Here is a 24484-nt window from a genome sequence, read left to right as displayed (position 1 = left end):
GCCTATGGACCCCTTCTCAGAATTCTGTTTTTAAATGCATAAAATAAAAAGCATAGTATGGCAAAAATACAACTACATCAAAATACGGTCATAAAAATGTTTTTAAAAACAAGTTCACTCTGATCCAACCATTCTGGAGAGCAATTTGGAATTATGCCCAAAGGGCAATCAGACTGTGCATACCCTTTGATCCAGCAATACCACTTCTAGGTCTGTATCTCAAAGAGATGATAAACAAGGGAAAAGGACCCACATGTACAAAAATATTTATAGCAGCTCTTTTTGTGGTGGCCAAGAAATGGAAATTGAGGGGATGCCCATCAGCTGGGGAATGGCTGAACAAGCTGTGGTATATGAAAGTAATGGAATACTATTGTGCTATAAGAAATGATAAGCAGGCAGACCAGAAAAACCTGGAAAGACTTACATGAACTGATACTGAGTGAAGTGAGCAGAACCAAGAGGACATTGTACATAGTGACAAACACAGTGTGCAATGATCAGCTATGACTGACTTAGCTCTTCTCAGCAGTAAATAAACCAGAGCAATTCCAAAAGACTCATGAAGGAAAGTGTTATCCATATCCAGAGATAGAACTATGGAATCTGAATGCAGATCAAACCATACTATTTCATTCTGTTTATTCTTTCTCGTGGTTTTTCCCTTTTGTTCTGAATCTTCTTTCACAACATGACTAATATGGAAATATGTTCAATATGATTGTACATGTATAGCCTATATCAGACTGCTTGCCAGCTTAGGGAAGGGAGAGGGGAAGAAGGGAGAAAAAATTTGGAAGTCAAAATCTTATAAAAGTAAATAGTGAAAACTATCTTTACATGTAATTGGAAAAAATAAAATCCTACTAAGTGGGGGGAAAAAAGTTCATGGACCCCCATGAAGTTTAAAGCCCCTGAATGAGACAAAGAGGCAGGATTTTCCTTGCCCTATAGCAGGTCTGCACAACCAGTGGCACAAAAGGATTTCGGGCTGCTCACAAAAATTGTGAGCATCCTTGTACATAAAGGAAATACTCTGGTGTGCCGTAAGCGGCCCACCAGCCACAGGATGTGTGGACCTGCTCCATAGCTTCCAACACATCACATGCTACTGATGACAACAACAACCTCAGAGACGATGTGGAAGAGCAAAGAGAGACAGTTTTTGAGAGGCACATTGGATAGAGAACCAGCCTCAAAGCTGGAAAGTCCCATGTTCCAATCCTGCCTCGGCACATTGTGGCTGTGTGACCCAGGCCAAGTCCCTTAATCTCGAAGTGACCCAGGCCACTCTCTAGCACAGAAAGTTGCAGCAAAGGTGCTGACCCACTTTGGTGAAGGGCACTTCCTCACCCAAGAGTTTCCTGTACCAAGGAGGCCCCAGTCACAGCACTGTCCTAATCCTAATCACAGGTGACACGTACAAAGAAATGTATTGTCTTGTTCAGGACAACCTTCTGAAGTCTCACTACTCCCATTTCAGAGCTGCAACATCCTGCCTAGAGCCATAGAAGTAATGAAAAGACCAGGATTTCAACCCAGACCCCTCTAACTTAAAACCCAGAATGCTCTTTCCACTTTATGTCACAGCCACCCCCTTTTTTCACTTCACATTCTCTCCCAAACATTCCTCAGGGAACGTTAAGAATTTCATGTAGTCCCAGAATCACGTAAGAATTAGAAGGAACCTCTAGCAACAACGATGATGATGATGATAGCAGTTATAGAGCGCTTTAAGGCTTAAATAGCACTTTACAACTATTATCTCATTTGATCCTCATGACAACCCTGGAGGTGGATGCTATTATTATTCCCATTTTGCAGAAAAGAAAACAGAGGCACAGAGTGGCTTGGTCATTTGGCCTAGGTCAGAGTGGCTGGGAACATCTGAGGCCAGATTTGAACTCGGGCCTTCTTGATTCAGCACCCAGTGCTCGATCCACTGAACCACCTAGTGCTTACACAATCATGGCACTTCCACCCACCCATTTTAGGGATGAGGAAACTGAGGCCCAAGATGAGTGACTTGGCCAATATCACACAGTTACTTTTCCTCACTTCACTGTGTCTAAGAACATCTATACCACACACACTCTGGAGTGAAGAAAAAAACACCTGGACCTGCCTTTCAACAAAGGAAAGGAAAACATTCCCACCCTCACTTTATTTGTCCATACACACCAAGAGCCTGCTGGCAGCAGCTGCCATCACTCGCGCCCCATCGCTGGACCAGGAGCAACATTTCACCATCACGTCTGTGTCTTCCTGAAGCCCATCAGAATTCAGCAAGTGCTGCCGCACATCAATGCTGCTCCATTCGTTTGCTGAACTGACATCCCAAAGCTTCGATTTAAAAAAAAAAGGAACAAATCAAATTTCAAACAACTAAACCTCACACAGCCATGATCCCTAAGGATTTTTTTTCTAGGTGAAGCACTACTTTTTATTAGATTTTCATTAAAGTTTCCATTTTCATCTTTTCTAAAAGTTATACAGCAGAAGTCTGAGATCAGATTTGCATTCAGGTCTTCTTCACTCCAGGCCTAGCACTTTGTGCACTATGGTGCCACCTCACTGCTCCTTTATTTACATTTATATCCTGCTTGTTGAGAGTCAGGAAAGTCTAGTGAATAGAGAGCCAGCCTGGAAGCTGAGAACCCTGGGATTAAGGTCTGCCTCTGATACACAGCATGTGCTTTGTACCTCTTGGTGAGCTGCTGGCCCTGTTGGTGCCCAAGGCAGCTCTGAAAGGCTCTGAGGACAAGTCTGGCCCCACCTCCCCTCCCGTGTTAATGCACCAACAGGGCCAGCAACTCACCAAGGGATACAAAGCACATCTGATCTCAGACACTTCCTAGCTGTATTACCCTGGACAAGTCACTTAACCCTGTCTGCCTCAGTTTCTTATCTGTAACATGAGCTGGAGAAGGAAATAGCAAATCACTCCAGTGTTTTTGCCAAGACTGGGTCACAAAGAATTGGACACACTTGAAAAATGACTAAACAAGGGGCAGCCAGGTAGCACAGCAAGTAAGAGCACCGGCTCCATTGTTGAGAAGACCTGGAGATCGAATCCCGGGCTCAGGCGCTCAGCACCACACCCAGAAATAACTGGCCGTGTAACCTTGAGCAAGTTACTTAACCCCGATTGCTTAAAATTAAAAAAAAAAATGACTAAACAATATAATGCAAATAGAATGTCCAGAGAATCATGTGGATTTTTAAAAGTACAGATCCACCCATCACTTACTTGGAGCATAACAGGTTAAAGCTCAGGTGGTGACAAGAAGGACTTTTGGGGGGTCCAGACAAGTACTTTCATTCACCTAGTATGTTTTATTCTTTGCACTGTACTCGTAGCATCCCAGACAGCACCCAGCACAATGCACAGCCTTGATGGCTTAACTGAATATAACAAATGCATGATAAGAGAGTACAATGTGCAAAAGAGAAAAGCAAGTGATGGGGAGTGGGGTGGATGGGGAGAGACCTACAGAGCTGAATCCGGAGCACAAAGCTACAGAACCCAAGAGCACCTGAGCTATGGCAGCTGAACACAAGACGCCAAGGTTTTCTTCAGCCTACTCTGACTCTGCTAATGAAACAGCATAGTAGTAAACAGGATGTCAGACTCAGAATCAGGGGGACATGGGTTCAAATCCCACCTCAGACACTTCTGGCCATGGGACCTTGGACAGTTGTGTCTCCATTTCTTCATCTATGAAATGAGGAGATTGGAACTGACAGCCTCTCCAATCCCTCTCAGCTCTACACCTGTGATCCTTTCTGGGCCTCTGTTTCCCTATCTGTAAAATGGGGAGAGCAATACCTATAACCCCTGCCTCACCTTGCAGACTGCAAAGAGCTCCCTAGATGTCAGGTACAGTTTTTCAGCCAGTACCACACCAGTTGCTGAGGCACGGCGCTTCCTGGAGGTGGGCAAATGCCACCCTGATCCCAAGATTACCCTAAGGGTTGAACTCTGAGGACTCTGGACTTCCCATGGAGAGCCTGGGAGGACTCTCCTGGTCAGGGTCACACTCACTTAGATGGACACAATTTGAAGCCTCTCAGATGTACGCACAAAGCAAACACTGATGCACGTGCCTTTCAGTGGAGCTAAGGACAAAGTTTCCTCTCCCCTACTACCCTTGCAATGACAAAAAAGGGAGCTCCAAAGAAGCTCACCTCAGCGGCCAGTGAAGAAAAGATCCCACCCAGTTAAGTGATGAGGGAGAAAAGCTGAAATTTGGTCTGTTTGAGTCCTGGAAGAGAAGATCCAGAAGCACTGCTTGGAAGCTGCAGACAGCCAGGATTTAGGCTTCCTGTCAGGACAGTGTAGCCCAGAAAGCAGAATGGGCTACCTGGAGAGAGCCATCAAGGGGAGGCAGGATGGATGACCAGAGGTTATAGAGAAGGCTCTTGGTCAGATGCAACCTTTGCTAAATGACGCCTATGGTCCCTGCCAGCTCAGACATTCTGTAATTTCTAACATTAGAATGGATGCACATGACTTCTCCTCTGGGCCTACCATAAATGATCATAGGATTGTAGATTTAGAAACGAAAGATACCTCAGAGGCCATCTAATTCACCCACCCCTATTTTACAGATATAGAAACTGAGGCCCAGGAGGTCAAGTCACTTGCCCAAGGTCACACAGGGAGTGAAGATGAGAGCTGGGATGCAACCTCAGGTCTTCTGCTCCAACACCTAGAATAAACATTATGCAGGGGAAAGAGCAATGGCTCACAAGTCAGAAGACCTGGGTTCAAATCCTACCACAGAATCTTAGAATCTACCCTCATGTGACTTTGGGCTAATCACTGGAGCCCCAGGATGTAAGAAACAGGGACTAGACTGGACAGGATGTTTCCAAGGTTCCTTTCAGTCTTAAATCCATGATTTTCTTTTTCTTTTTTGCCTTTTTGGAGGGCAATTGGGGTTAAGTAATTTGCCCAAGGTTCCGTGGCTAGTTTTTTGGGTTGTTTTTGTGGGTGTTAAGTGTCTGAGGCCAGAACCAAACTCCTGACTCTGGGGCAGGTGCTTTACTGACTGCCTGTAATGGGAATGTAAATTTTTAAGATCTTCCCTGCCCCTAGGCTAAAGTGCACCTGGAGCCTGGGGTGGGAGGCTTGTTTTTCAATAGATACTTCTTGATTGGCCAGTGAGTCAATAAGGTTGTTACATTCGCTGAGCCAGGAGAAGGCTATATAAGCCCTGATGTGTAGCTTTGTTTTGGGGCTCACTTTGAGAAGTGTTCTGTGATTTTATCTGGATTCTGGGAAGCCGTTGTCCATAGCCCCCCGGCTTTGAAAAACCCAGATATTGAAACCCAGATGTTGATTTGGTATGCATGTAATGGTTGGACAGTTTGGAAAGCTGTCTACTTAATCTGTTTCTGTCTTGATAATTCTGCCTGTATACTTTGAAGTTCAGGGTGCTGACCTTTTTCCCCTGAACGAGGTAAACAATATATGTTTGACTGATTAAAGTAAGCTTGTTAACCCATTTTGAGTTGCTTTCCTTTATCAAAGCAGATCCAAGAACCTGAGCTGGCAAACACCCTGGGAACGCTGGGGTGCTTGCTGCTACACTGCGCCACCTAGCCGCCCCTAAGTCCATGATTTTCAATAGTCTTAGCCTTACCATAGGGATCTATCCACCATACTTCAACAATGCTTGGCACATCAGAATTGTTTGGAGGAGAACTTGGGGGTGGGGGTGCGGGGTGGAGGGTGTTATTAGTCAAAGGTTTCAGAGGACCTTGACTTGTGAAGGTTATCAGACATTATTTTAAAGGATATCCACACAGAGAAACCCCAGAGGCAGTGCCTGGTAAGGCCTCTGGGCCCTTTCCCAGAATGGTTTTAAATGCATAGGATGACAAAGGAAACCAACTCTCCTGAAGTAGCAGTCATCAGAACATTTAAAAAACCAAGTTCAGAGACTGCAGGTGAAAACCCTGATCTAATCAAGCCCAATCATTTTATAAATAAGGAACCTAAGTGCAGAAAAGCAGACTGGCTCAGGAACAGCTTAATGGCTGTTATGCTTGAGCTATGGGATATGAGCCAAAGGCCTTATGTTGGAAACAGGAGAGGGAAGGTACATGAGGGGTATCAGATATGGACAGATGGACAAATGGATGGATGGACAGAAAGGCAGATATAGCAAGCATTTGTTAAGAGCTTAAACTATGTGCCAAGCACTGTGATAAACACTGGGGATAAAAATACAGGCAAGAAAACAGTCCCTGCCCTCAAGAAGCTTACAATCTAAAGCCATGAAGGGGGCTGCCAAACAGGGCTGGAATGAGGAGAGGGTACCTGAGCCAAGACAAGGCTCCTGCCAAGGAGGTAGAGGAATCCAGACAAGCCTAGAAAGACACAGCACAGCTGGTACCTCACCACCCAGAGAGTGGGCCTGAGGGCAGAGATGTGTGCAGATGGTACAGATGGTAAGAGAAGAAGGGCAGAAATCTGAAGATGGGCTGAGCCAGGCATCTCAAGAAGCAAACAAGGGATTATCTATCCTCGAGTTTGCATTCTAGTGAGGGGCCAACTCTTCATGGAAGGGAGTTGGAGGGAAGATAGAAGTACATATGGAGAAGTCATTTTCTTGTAGCCAAGAATCCACCCCAGACAAGTGTGAACACTACCCACGGGAGTGTCTGTTGGAGAAAGGGAGGATTCCAGGGGGTGGTGAACCTTCAAGATCAGGTAAGGAGGAATTCCACCATCAATCTGGGCTTCCTTCAAGGCTCAGCTCTGATGCTGCCTTCTCTAGGAAGCCCTCCCTGATTCACCCAGTAGGGCTCTAACAGGATTTCGCATTTACAGTCAGTTTATAAATGTAAGCCCCAGAGGATAGGGAGTGTTTTGTTTCTGTCTGTGTATCCCCAACACCAAGAATAGGGCCCAGCATGAAGCAAGGCTTCAACAAATGCCTCCTGAATTGAACTGAATTAAGCAGGTAAATTATGTGATGAAAATGGCACCAGAGGGGAAATGTTCTAGCAGCTCTGAGACCATGAAAGAGCAAAGACTAGGTGGGAAAAGGACCATCTTAAGAAGCTGTTCACAGGCATTAAAGCCTGAGCTGAGATACTAAGGAAAAAGAAAGAAAGGGATGGATCCCAAGTCACCCACATGTAAGCAGCAACAATACTTTATGAAGGCTGGATCTGAGGCTTGAGGAAGAGAGAAGAGTCTAAGACTAATCTAAGGAGATAAATCCCCATGTGCCAGGCCTTGATTCAGAAGGAGGATGGCTTGGCAGCACCTGCCCTACTAACGCCAGGTCACAGGGTCACGAGACCACTGATTTGGAGCCAGAAGGGACTTCAGAGCCCATCTAGTCCAACCACCTCATTTTACATGAGGAAACTGAGGCCCAAAGTGACTTGTTACAATGATGCATCCGAGCAGGACATCAGTGAAAGCATAAAAATCAGTAACTATAATAAGCATTCTTTGAGTTAATGCATCCTTGTTCCTGTTGGACCAGACGGGTAAATTCATTGTTATGAACTCCCAGCAAGGAAAGCCCCTCCATGAATACAGGGAAGCACCTGATCCACAGGGAGATAACTTGCCCAGGGTCACACAACTGGGACATGTCATGGTAGCACTTGGATCCAGGACTTCATGACTCTGGAGTCAGTTTCCTGTGCACAGTGCTCTGTTACCTTCATAAGTCCCCTAAAGTGCCAATCACATACAATTAAAAATGTATTGAAGTCATACACTTTAACAAATTCTCCAGCTGGTGAAGTCAAAGTATCTGTGCTTCAAGAACACAGATGTCAACTATTCCTGGGAGTCTTATGACAAATAGCAATGGCTAAGTTGACCGTGCTCCTTGGAAAAGGTTAATGGGAAACAGATTAATGGCTCCCATTTTTAAATCTAAGCACTTTCTAATAAATCAGAATATACCCAATGAAACTGTGGCCCATTCCAGACACATACAAAAACATACCTTCAATGTTCCATCCGCTGAGCAACTCGCCAGATATTTATCATCTGGTGAGAATCGGCAGTGGTTCACAGAATTTGTATGACCAAACAGGGTGTTCCGACATTCCTTCTTATTCAGATCCCAGAGCTAGGTGAAAAAAGAAACAAGAAAGCTAACTGGTGATATGAGAATCATGAAGAATCTCAGGACTGGCAGTGACCCAGAGGCCAACTAATCAAGCCCATATGAGAGCAGCAATCTCCTTCACAACAAGACCTGTGCCCAAAGGTCTCCAGCAACAGAGGGCCACCACCTCCCACGGTCACACTTTCTCTTTTACACCAAGACTAAATCTGCTTCTTTCATTTTTCTAAAGGTAAGGGAAGACATTTAATTCATGGTATTCCAGAGGTGCCATGAGCTAGTGAATACCTTGCCAAGGGACCGCACTTAAGTGAGAATCTAAGGGACACTAGGGAATGCTAAGGCTTCCCTAGTCCATTAGTTTGAACACTAAATAACTGGCTGGACAGTTACTGCCTACTTTAACTAGCTCAGAACAGTCACAGTTTTGCTTCTGAGCTCAGGCTGCAGATAGAAGGTACGTCTCAGTCATAGGAATTACCCACAGATGTTTTTAAAAGGCAATCTATAGCAGATGCTGTTGTTTAACTCCAGTTTCTGGTACTCCTCAATGCAAATATTCAATCTAATAATGTAACTAATTAAATGTCATCAGCACACTGTGGAAGAAAAGTTTCAAGAGTGAAACTTTATCACTCTGGGAGCAAAAAGAATGGATCAGGTCTTTCCAAGTCCCTGGGAGATTTAATCCCTATGTCTTTCTCAGCATTCTTGCATAGTATAAAACCTCTTTCTTTTAGTGACTATTAATTACAAAACCCTACCAAACACTGACATGCACTTCAGGCTAGTGGTTAGGGCAACTGGCTTAGAGTCAAGAAGACCCAAGTTCAAATCCCACCTTAGATGCTTGGTAAGTCCTTAGCCTTTCTCTGACTCAGTTTCCTTATCTGTAAAATAAAATATTTGGATTCTAAAGTCCCTTCCACCTCTAAATTTATGATCCTATTTTTAAATATAAGAAAATTAAGGGATGGAGTTTAAGCCATACTAATAAATTTACTCAAAAAACTATCTCAACATTCACTTACTTTGAGGAAATAGTCACTGGATCCAGTGGCCAAGAGAAGGTGGTGTTCCATATTGGTAAAGTGACAGCAGTTGACCTGCTCTGAATGCTCATCAAAGGTGTGTACCAGCTCCCCAGTCCTTGAATTCCAAATCTAAAAAAGATGAAAAAAAATTGCTGAGGCAGCAAACTGACTCCTCTCAGAGACTTATGACAACAGGACATTTTCAAAGGTAAGGCGGAGGACCAGAATGATCCTGAATTCCTGCTGTGGTGTAGAGCTGATGCTGGCCAGGGCATAAACATCAGTCTGCACAGAGGCAAAGAAAGAAATGTCTCCACTAGCTTACCCAGGAGTGTCTTTTCTGATATGATTACAAATTTCCTGAAAACACTGATTAATGAACCAAAAAGCACTTGCTAAGTGCTATGTCTCAAGCCCTGGGAATGAGAAGAGAAAACAGAGGCTTCTACTTTCAAGGAGACAATATATGGATGCAGTCTATGTAGATATGCCACAAGATCCTACACAGAGGAGGAGACAGGGGTGGGGGAGGACGGGACACAAAAGTGGGGGAGAGAGAGAGGGAGGAAGCGAGACAAGGAAGGAGGAAAATGATATATACAGAACAGATAAAAGAGAACCTCTGGGAAGGAGGTCAACACCCAGCACCCAGAAGGAAGGAGAGGCAGGCCACAAACGGTGCAGCTCCAGCTGACTGTTACAAATAAGTGAGGGGCACAAGAGTTCTGGATTTAGCAGCAAAGGACCTGGGTTCCATCCTCAGTTGGCCTGTCCCTACTTCTAAGCCCCTCGGTATGGCACTTAAACCTCTGCCCTTGTCTGCTACGTCTGTAAGATTCAGGCACTGACTAGATAGCTACATTATGTGATGGCAATGATACAGTAACAGAAATAACAATAGTAATAGTGACTATTCACAGGGCACTCTAAGGTTTGCAAAAAGCTTTTCAATTATTATCTTATTTGATCCTCACAACAGCCCTGGGAGGTAGGTGCTGCTATTGTCCCCATTTTACAGATGAGGAAACTGAAGCAAGTAGTGGTTCCATGATTTGCTCAAGGTCACACAGCCAGTCAAGTCTTCCTGACTCCAGGCGAGGCACTCTGTACACTGTGGTGCCCTCTGCAGCAGCCTCTACACTTGTACAGCACCCACACAAATCAAACTCTGGGTAGTTCACTCAGTATATCTATGAATGAATGAAAACTGAGAACTCCCCAAAGAGTTTCAAGAAGGATTTTAGCTCTCCTGGAGGCAAGTCAAACCAGCACCTGATGAAGGATCATTAAGCTTTTGCTTTTTGTTTAGTGTTCAGTCATTTCAGTCGTGTCTTACTCTCTGTGACCCCATTTGGGGTTTCCTTGACAGAGACACTGGAGCGGTTTGCCATTTCCTTCTCCAGCTCATTTACAGATAAGCAGAGCTAGGCAAACGGGATCAAATGACTTGCGTAGAGTCACACAGCTTAGTAAGTGTCTGAGGCTGGGATTTGAACTGAGGAAGATGAGTCTTCCTGACTCCAGACCCAGCGCTCTGTGCACCGTGACACCTAGCTGCCCCTTGAGCACCTTGGGAGGAACTTAATAAACGATTATTGATTAATTGGTTGAATCTTCTCACAAATGATGGAAGTGAAGCCCAAAGAGGTCAGCTGACCTGAGTGTACGGGAGTACCGTTCCAGAAAATCTCTCAGATGCCTCTGCTCCCAAGATTCTTAACCTGGAGTCTACAAACCTATTTTTTAAATTTTTAATCCTTAATCTTTATCTTTACCCTTAATCATCTATTTTCATTATGTGATGGCAATGATACAGTAACAGCAATAATAATAGTAATAGTGACCATTCACAGGGTACTCTAAGGTTTGCAAAAAGCTTTTCTTTTAAATATATTTCTTTTAAAATTTCTTTTAAAAATAACTATATTTCAATACAATTGGTTTCCTTTGTAATCATTATTTTATTTATTTAAAAACTGATTTTGAGAAGGCAGTATTGGGCTTACCAAACTGCCAAAGGATTGTGAGACACACAAAAAAAAACCCTTAATCTCCCCACTTTACAGATGAGGAAACCAAGGTCCAGAAAGGTCAAATGGCTTGCCCAGGGTTACATGGTGACTTGTAACTGGCACAGGAGGAATTTGAACCCAGATCCTATCTCCAGACCCAGTATTCTTTTTGCCACTGTACTAGCTGCCTCAAGGTCAGATCTCAAATGACTCAATCAAGTATTCCAACAAGTGGTGGATGGACTGTGAGTAAGTAAGCAATGCCCAGCCCAAGCTTTGGGGACCCGGACATAACTGCCCAAGGGCATCCACTCCAAGGCAGCCAGAGCCCCAAAGGCAAAACTCCCAAAGGGGCCCAGGTCTCTCCTGGGCCCCCTCACCTGCTCAGAAGATCATGGAAGAATCAAGTCTAACCTGAGCTCTTGCCGACAAGAACTCTGCAGGATCAGTGGGCCTGGACAGAAACAGTCTAGCCTGGGACTAGAACCCCTCCTATCCCACAGAGCAGCCCATAAAGAAGGCACCCCTCAGCTTCTCTATCGTGCCACATAGAGACATCCATAGAAAGACCAAAAGGAAAGCAACGAGCAAATCCAGGATTCCCTCTCTGTCTACACACGGTCCTGTGGCAGGTATACTGATTGTGAGACATTAGGAACTACACTTAAATGAAACTCTTTCACAATCACACACACTGCACACCAAGACAGGCCAACACTTTCATATGGAAACAACTCTGAGGCAACCCTTTAAAAATAAATGCAGGGGGGCGGCTAGGTGGTGCAGTGAGTAAGAGCACCAGCCCCGGAGTAGGGAGGACCCGGGATTGGTTCCGGCGTCAGATACTTAACACCCACACAAAAAAACTGGCTGTGTAACCTTGGGCAAGTTACTTAACCCCAAATGCTTTTTAAAAAAATTTAAAAATAAATGCAGAAGAATAATTCAAGAATATGCAGGTTCATCTTTGCCTCTAAAGTTTCAAGAAAAAACTAAGAATCTTTGGTGTTCCCACAGACCAATGAAATCACTTTTGAGAGCGCCATCTTGCGGTGAGCACAACAGATTCACCTCTTGGAACCACCTCCTTTAGAAGTTCTTTACCTTTCTAGTATCATGGGCCCCACTAGCGACTAGGGAAGCCTTTGGATCCCTTCTCAGAATCATGCATTTTTTAAAATTCACAACTGAAGGAAATGCTAAATTTCTGTTAAAAGATGTCATTTTTATAGGACAGCTAGGTGGTGCAGTGAACAGAGTACAAGCCCAGGAGTCAGGAGGAACTGAGTTGAAATCTGATCTCAGACACTTAACACTTACTAGCCATGTGACCTTGGGCAAGTCACTTAACCCCAACTGCCTGCCTCCCCACCTCCAAAAAGCAAATAATAATAATAATAATGATAACTTTTTTAAAAAGATGCCATTTTTATTCCATTCAACATCAAAGCTGGGATGAATCCATGGAATGATTCCCAGGTTAAGAACCCCTACTTAATCTAGTCAAACTCCTTCATTTTACAGACAATGAAATTGAGGCCTAACAATGTGATCAACTATAATAAAGCCTCACTGACTGACTGATTTGATTACTCAATATCACCCAGCTCATAAGCAGCAGAACCACACAGCTTGGCTCAAGTCTTCTGGCTCCAATCTCAGCGACCTACACCACCTGTACTCCAATAATGCAAAGTTCTCTAATTTCATTCATGTAGGCAGTCCCTTCACCAATGGAGATTGTAGCCCCTCTATAACTTGATAGGGGGGCTTCAAGAGTTGCTGTGGCCAAAAAAATTTACCAGCCTAGAACTTACCAGGTAATGGGTCTAACTGAGCTTACCTATGCCAGTCCATAAACAAAAGACATACAATCCTTCACCAGGCTTCTACTCAAAGCCTTTCCAGCTTGGGAAGATATGTCAGAGTTTACTTTCTGAAAATAAAGCCTGTGAGACCCCCCATAACCACCTAGAATCATCTCCATCCCACATGGGAAGTCATCAGAACAGGACTTTTAGAGGAATACACAGACAAAATACAAAGGAAAAAACCCCCTCACATGACACCAAGCCACGAGGCAAAAAGCATTTACCTACCTTTACTTTCTTATCCACTGAACAGGTTGCTATGAATCTACCATTCTTGGAAAAAGCACAACAAAGCACTTCATCCTCATGGGCTTCAACTTCCAGGAGTTTCTCTCCCGTTTCTGCTTTCAGCACCTGCAGAGGCATAAAACAACTCCTGACCAATCCTTGCACCACCACCTGACCCTGAGGGGGAAGGGAGAAGGGGATGGAACCCTGCAGTGAAACCCCTGTTTCAAAGCACCATCCTAACAGGTAAGAGACCAACATGCAGACACCAAACGAGAGTTGACAAACAACAATCCAAACACACTCATCTCTTCTGGTAAAGAGATTACTCCCTTCATTTTAGTGACCAATTCATCATTTATTAGCCATCATTAGGACATCTGTGCATTTCTGTAAGTAGAAGGGCACAATTTCAGGGTAACTATGCGGACAGCAGAAAACTTAACTTTTCAGGGATTCAAGAGCTAAAACCTCTGGTAGTGGGACGTGCAATGCTGACCCCTGCAGGACACAGGATTAAATACATGTCAGGAAAAACCTTTCCTCTCTGATAACGAGGAAGGACAATGAGGAGGAAGAGGAAGATGTCCACAAGACCAAAGCAGCCTCAAGACATGATGTATGGAGAGGGCATATTGAGGAGTCAGAAGGCCTGGCTTCTGGTCACATACACACACACACACACACACACACACACACACACACACACACACACACTGCGTGCACACGCTACACAATTCTGGTCAAGTAACTTCTATCAATCAACAAGCATTTATTGAAGGCTAGGTCTACACCAAGCACTGTGCTAAGTAAAGGCTATATAAAGAAAGACAAAAACAGGGTCTGCCTTCAAGGAGTCACATTCTAATGGGGGAAACAGCATGCAAATAAACGGGGACATATTCAGTGCCTGCACAACTCTCTAAGACTATTAATTACGGAGCAAGTTCAGACTTATATCAGGAGAGGATGTTTCTTCACCAGACATTTTCCCAGGCTGAGGAAATCACAGGTGTGGACAAAGGTCCCATTTCTATGGCTCTGCAAGGTTCATAAAGCAATTTGCAAATAATGCCTAATTTAAGCCTCCAAACAACCCTGTGAAGTAAGAGCTATTACTAGCCTCATTTTACAGTTGAGGAAACTGAGGCAGACATGATCTGTCCAGGGTCACAACAACATCTAATAAGTATCTAAGGTTGGATATGAAGTCAGTTCTTCCAGCCTCCAGGCCCAGCACTCTATCTACTATATAAATGTCTATAAAATTTCTATTACAACTCAAAAACATTCAATCCTGTATCCTTCAGAACTGAAGCCACCACCATCTATCCACCATACAAATGTTCATAAAAATTATATTAAAATTTGAAAATATTTAATCCTGTGTCCTTCAGAATTAAAGCTACCATCACAAGAATATCCACTTTTACTGGGAAACGAATGAGAAATCATTTGGAATCATGGTACAAAAGTCATCAAACTTAAGATCCTTTGACTCAGAGCTCTCACTGCTGGACACATGACCCAGGGAGGTCAAAGACAGGCATTCATAACAGCATTCTTAATTGCACATACACACACACACACGAGAGAGAAAGAGAGAGAGAGAGAGAGAAACAACAGGCTGCCCATCAATTAGAGAATGGTGGAATGTAATGGAGAATTATTTTGCTATTAGAAATGACAAACATAGGGGCGGCCAGGTGGCTCAGCGAGTAAGAGCACCAGCTCCAGTGTCGGGATGACCTGGAGATCGAATCCCAGGCTCAGACACTTAGCACCACACCCAGAAATAACTGGCCATGTAACCTTGAGCAAGTTACTTAACCCCGATTGTTCAAAAAAAAAAAAAAGAAATGACAAACATAAGAAATTCAGAGGAAGATAAGAAAAATGACATGAAGCTGTACAGAGTTGAAATAAGCAGAAAGAGAACATCTCCACTGGCTCCAACACTACTAGACTCTGAGAACTGTAGGGACTAATCTAGATCCCAGAGAACAGATAACAAACCATGCCTCTTTCCTTTTAGTAGAGAGGGAGGGGGCCATATATGCAGAATGGCGCATATACAATCAGTGTTTCAGAGAATTAGCTTAACTGTTCCTTGTTACAAGGGAGGGTAGATGTGACTGGGAGGTAAAAGCAAAAGGCACAACACCAATTTTTAAAAATAATCATCTTGCACATGTCATGAAGGGACTTCAGATAACAAGAGTGGCCCACTGCTGTTTACAGACAAGACAACGCTCAGAACTGCCAGAAGGAAACAGCTAATCCATGCTGTCCTAACCAGTACCCCCTGACACTGGCACCTCAAGCAGAAACCACAGGTGTTATTGCCCACCCTCCAAATACTCCCAGCTCTTGGCCCATTTTTTTTGGAGGAGGTGGAAGGCAGATGTGGGGAGAGAGAAGAGAGCTGCTATATGTGCCAAGGGAGCTTGGGGTGAATGGCTAGACTAATGGAGAACTAAATCGAGGTGAGAAGGCCCCCTTCATGCCTGGCAGCAAGTTCATAAGCATGTCAGACAGGTGGGGCAAGACTGCCCTTAGAAACCTGAGAGGGGCGATCAAATCTGGGCTCAGACACTTAGCATCCACCCAGAAACACCTGGCCATGTAACCTTGAGCAAGTTACTTAACCCCAATTGCTTAGGGGCGGCCAGGTGGCTCAGCGAATAAGAGCACCGGCCCCCAGTGTTGGGATGACCTGGGGGATCGAATCTGGGCTCAGATACTTAGCACCACACCCAGAAATAACTGGCCGTGTAACCTTGAGCAAGTTACTTAACCCCAATTACTTTAAAAAAAAAAGAAATCTGAGAGCAGGGTCTGTTCCCATGTGGGGTCTCTAACACTTGTTTCCTCACCTTGTAGGACCAAGCACCTTCCCCCCCATGGGGTGGGCATCACACCTCTCACTGAGCAGACCCATGAAGCAGGTTTGCCTCACCTGTAAGGTTTTATCAGCACCACAGGAAGCGATCCTCTGCCCATCCTCTGAAAAGCAGGCGTGGTAAACAGCATCTGTGTGGGGGCGGACAACTAAACGGGAGAGTTTCTTGATGGTTTTTTTGTTTCTAGACACAAAGAAGGAGAACAGAAGCCCCAGTAAATGAGGGTCCTTGGCAACCATACTTCCCAGTATGACACCTGATGAGAAGCCTGTTTCCTCCTCCTCAAAAATATATTTCTCTTCTTCAAATAAAATAAACCAACATGCAGATTTCAAATTAAATAAAATTTTTAAAAACTTATTCTTTTCTAAAAATGTGACCACATGAAAAAGCAGTTGTTGCTGGGTACTCTGAATTTCATTCCAATGGAAGCAAATTAGGAAAACAACTGCATTTGACTTTTTTCTGGTTTGATAGTTGTTGCTCATTATTAATAATAATTTATCAAACTGCTAAAAATAAAAGGAGAGGGAGGGAGCTGGGAGTTGTGGAAGCCAAGGTGGCCTTGGAGGCAAGAAGGCCTGGCCTCACTTCTCCTTCCACCACAGCTACGGCTGGCTGGAGGGTTCTGGGCCCTTAACTGACTGGTGCCCAAGGCCACTCTCTCCAACTCTAAATCACCAGCGAGATCTGAATAGGGAGCTTGGCACAAAGAAGAAATCACCTTTGTGGATAGTAACAACAACTACACCATGGTAACAGAGTAACCCGCAGAGTTCTGGGCTCCCACTCAGGAAAACCTCAGACAACTTCTGAGATTCATTCATCAAGGAGATTCTTGCTCAGGGATGATATAAACAAAATAGTCTCAGAAGTCTCAGCTCTGAGATTCTGTGATCCCATGATATAAAAAATAACAGGCTGGTTGTAATCTGTTTGGTGGAGGGCATTTCCCACCCTAGGAGTTCCCTACAGTGACAAAACTGAGATTCTTTTTATAACTGTATATTTACAAATAATAATACATAATCAGAAAAATACTTTGTATATAAGCAAACCCTCTCCCTCCAAAATCCACAATCAGTTTTTCAATCTCATCTACTCATCTAAGGAGCATATAGAGGCAAAGTAGATGCACTGGATAAAATACTGCACTTGGAATCAGGAAGACCCAGGTTCAAATCCTATTTTGGGCACTTACTAGCTGTGTTTTCCAAGCTTCAGTTTCCTCCTCCATAAAATGGGGCTGATAATAGAACCAATCTTACAGGGTTTATAGAATCAACTGAAATCATCCGTGTCCTGCACTTTACCAACGTTAAAATGCTATGACCAATGCTAGCCATCATCCCTTGTCATCTGTCTCTGAGAGACAACACATGCATGTACAGATCAATACTAAACAGATACACGGTGATGACGAGGGGGTGAGACGACGGCCTGGGCAGCCAGGCACGAGGCACAGCCAGACACCCAGGACTATGGAACGAGGAATGTAGATGGAGGGCTGCCTCTGGAAACTCTTGGGAACAGTTCAGTGTGAGAGAGGGCGAGCAGGGCACAGACAGTACAGACCGAGCTGTCCAGCCAGTAGCTAGAAATCTGGTGTTTGAGGCAGCTGGTGGCACAATGGCCAGAGCACAACTCCTCACCTGCCCATCTGTATTGTGGGCTTAGAGTCACAAAGGCCTGACTTCAAATTCTGCCTCATATACTGACTAGCTGTGTGACCTGAGCAAAGCATTCAGCCTCTGCTTGCCTCACTTTCCTCACCCATAGAGTGGGAATAATCACAGCACCCCCGCCCAGGGCAGTTGTGAGGATCAAAGGAGATGATATTTGTAAAGGGCTTAGCACAGGACCTGGTGCACAGTGGGTACTTAATAAATGGCTCTTCCCTTCTCCCTCCCTTCCCTACTCTGGGGATCTAGGAAGAACACAGAGGCAGAGATGACACTTTGGGAGAAAACTGCATGAAAATGATAATGGAAGCTACGGGAGCAGGGACAGCAAAGGGAGAGGGAGGAGCCAGGAGAGGACCCACCAGCATGTGGGGGACATGCAGGTGGAGAATAAGGAGCCCATACCAGGCTCAGAGAAGGAAACGGCAGGGCCACAGAAACCAGAGAGCTACAGGAAGTCTCAAGGAGGAGGCCGTGGCCCAGAAAGAACAGGAAGGGGGAGTCAAAAAGAAAGGCCACTGAGCCAGGCACACTGGAGATAAAGAGGAAAGGACTTTGGAGAAGGCCAGTATAGGAGCCTGATGGAAAGATAGCAAAGGGCAGGGATCAAACACAGAAGCCTTCCCTTCTAAAGGTTTGGCAGCAAAAGAGAAGAGAGAATGCAGGGATCAAGGGAGGCTGTGTTCTTCTTCAAAGATGAGGAGACCTGGATATACTGAAGGTCTACAGATCATTGTCCTCAATCAGCCAACCGCTCAAGCATCATTTAAGCACCTACTGTGTGCTGGGCCTGTGCTGGCAAGGGGCCTGGGGAAACAACAAGTACACAGAGAGATTTACACACAACATGAGCAGGTGTCACCACTCCCAGCTTACAGATGAGGAAACTGAGGCTCAGGGAGGTTAAACAGTTTGCTCAAAATCACTCAGCTCGATAAGGATCTGGGGCCAGAATCAAACCCCAGCCCAGGGCTCTTCCCACTGCCTATTTTCTCAACCTTCCCTGACTGACATAATTATGTCTCTTCTACTCACTGAACTAGGTTGGCATGGTCTTAAGAGAGCCAGCCACAAAACCCAGAAGGCCCACCTTGAATGGATACGACCTCATAACCCTGGGTGAGATGCTGGATGCTCTCAGTGTCAGGGGCATGTGTCCAAGGTTCCGAGTACCTGAGGAGGGGCCAAACCTGCACTGAAAGATGCAAGTTCCCTAGACTTTGGGATTCCATCCCTCTCTTCCTATACTAACTTCCATGGAATTTTCTTAGAGGCTGGAATCCATTTCCAAGAAGGGCTCTTTAAAAAGTCAAAGTATTCTTCAGAACCCCAAAATCCTCCCAGTGTTCACTGCTTGAACACCTGTGGCATGATTTGAACTTCACCCCTTTTCAGAGTCTGTCTTAGCCAACTTACATCCATTCCAAGTAAAGCCTCCCTTTATCGACCTCCTCCTTGGCCTGTAATTTGGCTTGCCGGTACACTTCAGAAGTTTCGGGCTCACAGAGACCTAGCTGCACAATATTGGGAAATGGCTGGCGTCCAAGAAGGTGTCCGTTGAGAGATAAAAATTCTTGAAAATTCTCACAGACAGTGCAATCCTATGGCAAATTGAAATCTCTTAGAAATGTGAGCAGATCTAAAACTTTATATTTCTCTAAATGTCTCTGTGACATTGTCATTTTCTAGACCTGAAGAAAACATCTTCTCCTGTGAACTAATGTGAAGTGACTTCTCTTAGCCTGGCTTTTAAAAGGTCTAGTAAAAGCTCAGTTAGCCAGGTGCCTACATTCAGAGTAGTTTTACTTTCCTAACACAAGAAATAACCCTCTTTAAGTTGTTCTAAGTTATTTCCAAGAGTTATTCAGAACTATCATTACATATTTTTCTAGTCCCAACCTCAAGCCCCCAAAACCTGCCCTTCAAGAAAAACACAGACGACAGGCCAAAAAGCAAATTCTAGAGGAAAACAATCAACTCAAAGAACAGAACCTAATAAGTTTAGGGGGTTTTTTTTTGCTTTTTTGAGGGCAATTGGGGTTAAGTGACTTGCCCAAGGTCACACGGCTAGTTTTTGTGTTAAGTGTCTGAGGCCGGATTTGAACTTGGGTCCTCCTGACTCCAGGACCAGTGCTCTACTCACCGTGCCACCTAGCCGCCCTAGATTTTTTTAATTAAATTTTTTTTTCAACTAACAAAAATCCATTTTCTCTCCTCATACCACCTCCCCACATTGGGGAAAAAATAAAAAGAAAACCACCCAAAGAGTTTTTATTAAGTGATTACTATGTGCCAAGCACTGTGCTGGGGACAGAAAGACAAAACAAAAATCAGTTCCTTCCTCCAAGCAGCTTACATTCTAAGGTGATATTTCCTTATCCCCTTTACTTTAGGTAGTCCCACTATCAAAGCTAGATCCCAACATCCAAACAAGGACACATTCAAGCTGTCACTTTTCACCTGGGTACTTACCTTCTTATCCAAAAGATGGCCATATTGCATAAACTCATGTATCAGATGTGCAGGTCCCACAAGCTCAGTTTTTGCTTTAATCCAATCTAGGGAAAACAGTAGATCACAAAGTTCCTAAAAGAAAAGGGAGGACAGTTTAGTTTTCCTAAAGAGAGACACCCCATCCCTACCCCCCCCAACACACACACACACACACAAGCCTATTCCTACTCTTGGAAACTAGAGAGCATGTCATGTCTCTAAGAACAGAGCCTGGACAATGCCTGTCCAAAGCAATAAGCCACACAAAGGTAACTTTAGAAATCTCTGATGTGACTTTAAGGCACCAATCTTTCTTCACTAGTTCAAAGGGCACATAGGCACCAGTGTAAGCAAGGCCTCCAACTGATTCTTGGATCCTATGTAGGAAATACAGAGCTTTAACGACGATATAATGAACAGGACTTTGCCAGGGGAAACCAAAATCCAAAGATGCCAATAGCACTAATGCTCCTTCAACCTCAGAAACAATAGTAAAACCCAAAGGTTATCTTCTTTACTAAAGGGACAGCTCTCTAAGAGGAGTGGAAACAAAGCTGGAAAATACTAGGGAGATGTAAACAAGATTTCCATCATTTTCCTTAAAAGAGGTCAGGCTCCCAGCACAGGTTTTGGCGTCCCAAATCTTTCCCTCACCCCTTCAAATGAATGTCTTTAAAAGCTGATTTGAGAATATATTTGATACTTTATGTTTTGCCTGCCTATCTATTTATTACAAAGGTTTTACTTCTCTTTTTTTTTCTTTTATATTGGCATAGAGTGAAAGAAGTGTAGCTGGGTAGCTCAGTGGATAGAGTGCCAGGCCTGGAGTGAGGAAGACCCAAATTCAAATCCAGTCTCAGGCACTAGTCGTGTGATCAAGGGCAAGTGACTTAAGCTAGTTTACCTCAGTTTCTTCATCTGTAAAATGAGCTGAAAAAGGAAATGGTAAACTACTCTGGTATCTTTGCCAAGAAAACACTAAATGGGGTCATGAAGAGTCAGACACAACTGAAAAGACTGAACAACAACCACAAGGGTGGAAAAACAAGAAAATAAATCCTTGTTAATTGAGAAATAAAATGAAAAAATAGTAAATGTATACTTTTTAAAAAAAGGGGGCAGCCAGGTAGCACAGCGAGTAAGAGCACCAGCCCCAGTGTCGGGATGACCTGGGGATCGAATCCGAGCTCAGACACTTAGCATCCACCCAGAAACACCTGGCCGTGTAACCTTGAGCAAGTTACTTAACCCCAATTGCTTTAAAAAAAAAAGTTTTATTTGGCAGATGCAAAATTTCATATGCAATTCCCTTTATCTGTCCTTCATATGTGAAAATATTCATATTTGCTGATGATTGTCAAGTTCTCAATTTTTAAAAAAAGAAAGAAACCAAGTGTCCAAACTCAGGTTCAAGTTTATACAAAGAAAATGCGATCCCATGTATTTACTTCCTGCAGGAATCTGGGGTAGCATCCTTGGATTTCTTCTTGGGTGGGAAGGTGGGGGAACTTCAGCTCCCCTGCCCTGTTCTTCTGAACAAGCATCCACTTGGCTGATTTCTGCTACCACCCACCACTGAGCCTCCTAGCACAGGAGACAGCTGCATTTCTGTAGCACCAGGCACCAGAAATCCCCTCTTCCCATTTCTAAATCTGTGACTGGAGAAAGCAAGGCAGAAAAGAGGAAGGACAGAAAGCCTGAAAAACAATGCCTTGATTTCCCCTGGCATCATGTACAGCTCCACCAAGGACCTTAGGCCCCCAGGCAGGGGAGGACCACCAGATGCCTCTGGCCTGCCTGTGGCTGCAGCCTTCAGCAGCTCAGAAGCTGCACCTACAGCCACTGGGACCACCTGTTTCTGGATTCCTGTCACTTCAGGTCCTCAGGACATAGTAACACCTCACTCCTCCACAGCTCACTTCACTGACAACCTCAACTACCCAGAATATAACCAAGAATGAGGAATGAAGCAAACCAGACATCCAAGCATCAAAACAGATTCCTCTCTCTCCTTCTCTAACCCAACCTCCAGCCAAGCTGCCAAAGTGATATTCCTAAAGCCTGGGTTGAACCAGGTCACAGCACTGTCCATTTGGCATTTAAAGCCCTTCACCTCTGGGCCCTACCCACCTGTCCAGCTTTATTATACGTCCCTCCCCTTTATGTTCTGCAGCCCAAAGAGCCCATCTGCCACTCCCCATATGTGACTCTGTCTCCCATGTCCTTGTCTCTGGGCAGAGTCCTCCTTCCTCCCTCACTTCCTTCAAAGCTCAGCTTAAGTGATCTGTCCTTCATAAAGCTTCTCTTGGTCCCTCCAGCTACTGGTGCTTCCCTACCCCACAAAGACTTCATCCTTATTCTGTTCATGTTTGTATTTAGTTTTATATATATGCACTACTTCTCCAAATAAAATGGAAACTCTCTAAAGACAAGGGGTTGCCTGCATCCTTAGCTCTTAGCCTGGTATCCAGCACATAAGCAGCTGCTTCCTAAATGTTTGTGGACTGACTGACTGAAATAAAATACTGACAATCTTGCTAATGTTATGAAATCACAGAATGTAAGATCTAGACCTGAGCTGGAAGACGACTCAGAAATGATCTCTTCTGGCCCCAGCACTTAACAGATGAGGAAACCCAGGCCTAGTGCAGTGACTTACCCAATGTCACAGCGGGTAAGAATCTAATGAGCTGACCTAGGTATGGTGCTTCACAGATAAAAATTAGAATTAAGTGCTAAGACCAACTTGTGCCACTGCACATCATCACCCCTCCTGATACAACTCAGGAGCATGGAGTTCATGAATCTGTGGCTAACAAGCTCATTTCCTGAAGCCACTGCGGTGATGGGCCCTCTGACCTGGAGGCTCTGGCTGGCCAGGCCTCAGACTCATTCCCAAGACCACCCTCAAATGCTTTCCAACTCGGGAGGTCTGGAAGAACTCATGCTCTGCTGACAAATTCAAGAAGCCAGGCCGTGCCCCAAGGAGACAGCAAGGAAACAGATCAAATCCTGCCTTGCGTGAGAGAGAACCTGGACAAGTCATTTACACTCCTGGGCCTGAGTTTTTTCCTCTGTAAAAGGAGGTTGCATTTTATTTGTTATTGAAGTTCAGAAAATAAGTGAATTTAAGAAAAAAAATTAAAAGTGAATGGAAGGAGATGGAATTCCTTGAAGACCTCTGAGGTCCCTGCCAGTTTTCTCCATCTACGAGCCCATGACTTCCCTGGACATACTAAGTATACCTGGTACCACATAGAGCTGTCACCAAAGCTGGGCCAACTTCTTCCAAAGTAGACATAAGTCACTTTCCCACTATAGCTTTTGAGCCTGACCTATGTCATCACTAGAGTATCAAGCTCCCAGTGAGTAAATGGAGATCAGCCCCCACCCTCCAACACAAAGCCTCAGAGGGCTACCTAGGGCACTAGGGTCGTGCTGCTGGCTCTCTCAACCATACCATATCGTGCTCCCTATGCCTACTCTCAATAGGAAACACAGGCCTAACATGGTGGATCCTATAGGCAAGGGGGAAACCATTCAGCTTTGGGAATCTCAAGAACCGCAGGTACCAACTTATCATTTAAAACAAAGGCACTTCACATTATTGGTAATAACAAAAAGTGGGGAGAAACCCTAACAATAGCTAGTATGTATTTAGTACCTTAAGGTTTGCAAAGTGCTTCATGTATGTCCCTGGATCCTGACAACAGCCTTAAAACGAAGGTACTACATTATCCCTACCGGACAGCAGAGAGATCTGGGCTCACATAAGCCACGTAGCCTGTCCAGGGTCACAAGGCACCTCATACTGTGGCTGGCACAGAGTGGAAACTAAATAACTGATGACTAATTAACTGACTAAATTCTGAGAAACAGCACAAGACCTGTATAAAGGCTTCCAGCGTAAAAAAATTCAGAGTAGAAAAGACAACATACAAAATCACTACAACTTTGTAAATAAAGACGATACAGAAGGCTAAAAAATTGCTGATCAATGACAATAGTCAATAATAGCACCGTCCTTTCAAATGTTAGTACCTTCCCTGATCCTATAGGAAAGTTCACCTGAAACCCAAACCTCTCCTATTACCTTATGTGTCTGTGTATCTGTGTGTGTGTGAGGGTGTATCCGAACAAACCTGCAAACAAGCCC

General features: G+C 44.4%; 1 protein-coding gene across 1 annotated transcript in view; it reads right to left on the bottom strand.

The window, feature by feature from the left end:
* The window catches only part of APAF1 (apoptotic peptidase activating factor 1), a 104175-nt gene that overhangs the window by 56466 nt on the left and 23225 nt on the right, over positions 1-24484 (bottom strand). The window contains exons 10-16 of the mRNA XM_069095070.1: positions 20308-20421; positions 19252-19436; positions 16210-16336; positions 13251-13376; positions 9137-9268; positions 7983-8108; positions 2182-2343 (exon numbers count right to left, since the gene is read on the bottom strand). Coding sequence (XP_068951171.1) covers positions 2182-2343; positions 7983-8108; positions 9137-9268; positions 13251-13376; positions 16210-16336; positions 19252-19436; positions 20308-20421 — 972 coding nt within the window. The remainder of the gene's footprint in view (positions 1-2181; positions 2344-7982; positions 8109-9136; positions 9269-13250; positions 13377-16209; positions 16337-19251; positions 19437-20307; positions 20422-24484) is intronic.

This window comes from Petaurus breviceps, unplaced genomic scaffold, assembly GCF_028583685.1.
Source record: "Petaurus breviceps papuanus isolate PSGF00001 unplaced genomic scaffold, PetGlider_PUasm1.0 225, whole genome shotgun sequence".
Classification (NCBI taxonomy): Eukaryota; Metazoa; Chordata; class Mammalia; order Diprotodontia; family Petauridae; genus Petaurus; species Petaurus breviceps.
Note: the sequence above shows the minus strand (reverse complement) of the source record. Positions and strands in the feature narration are given on the sequence as shown.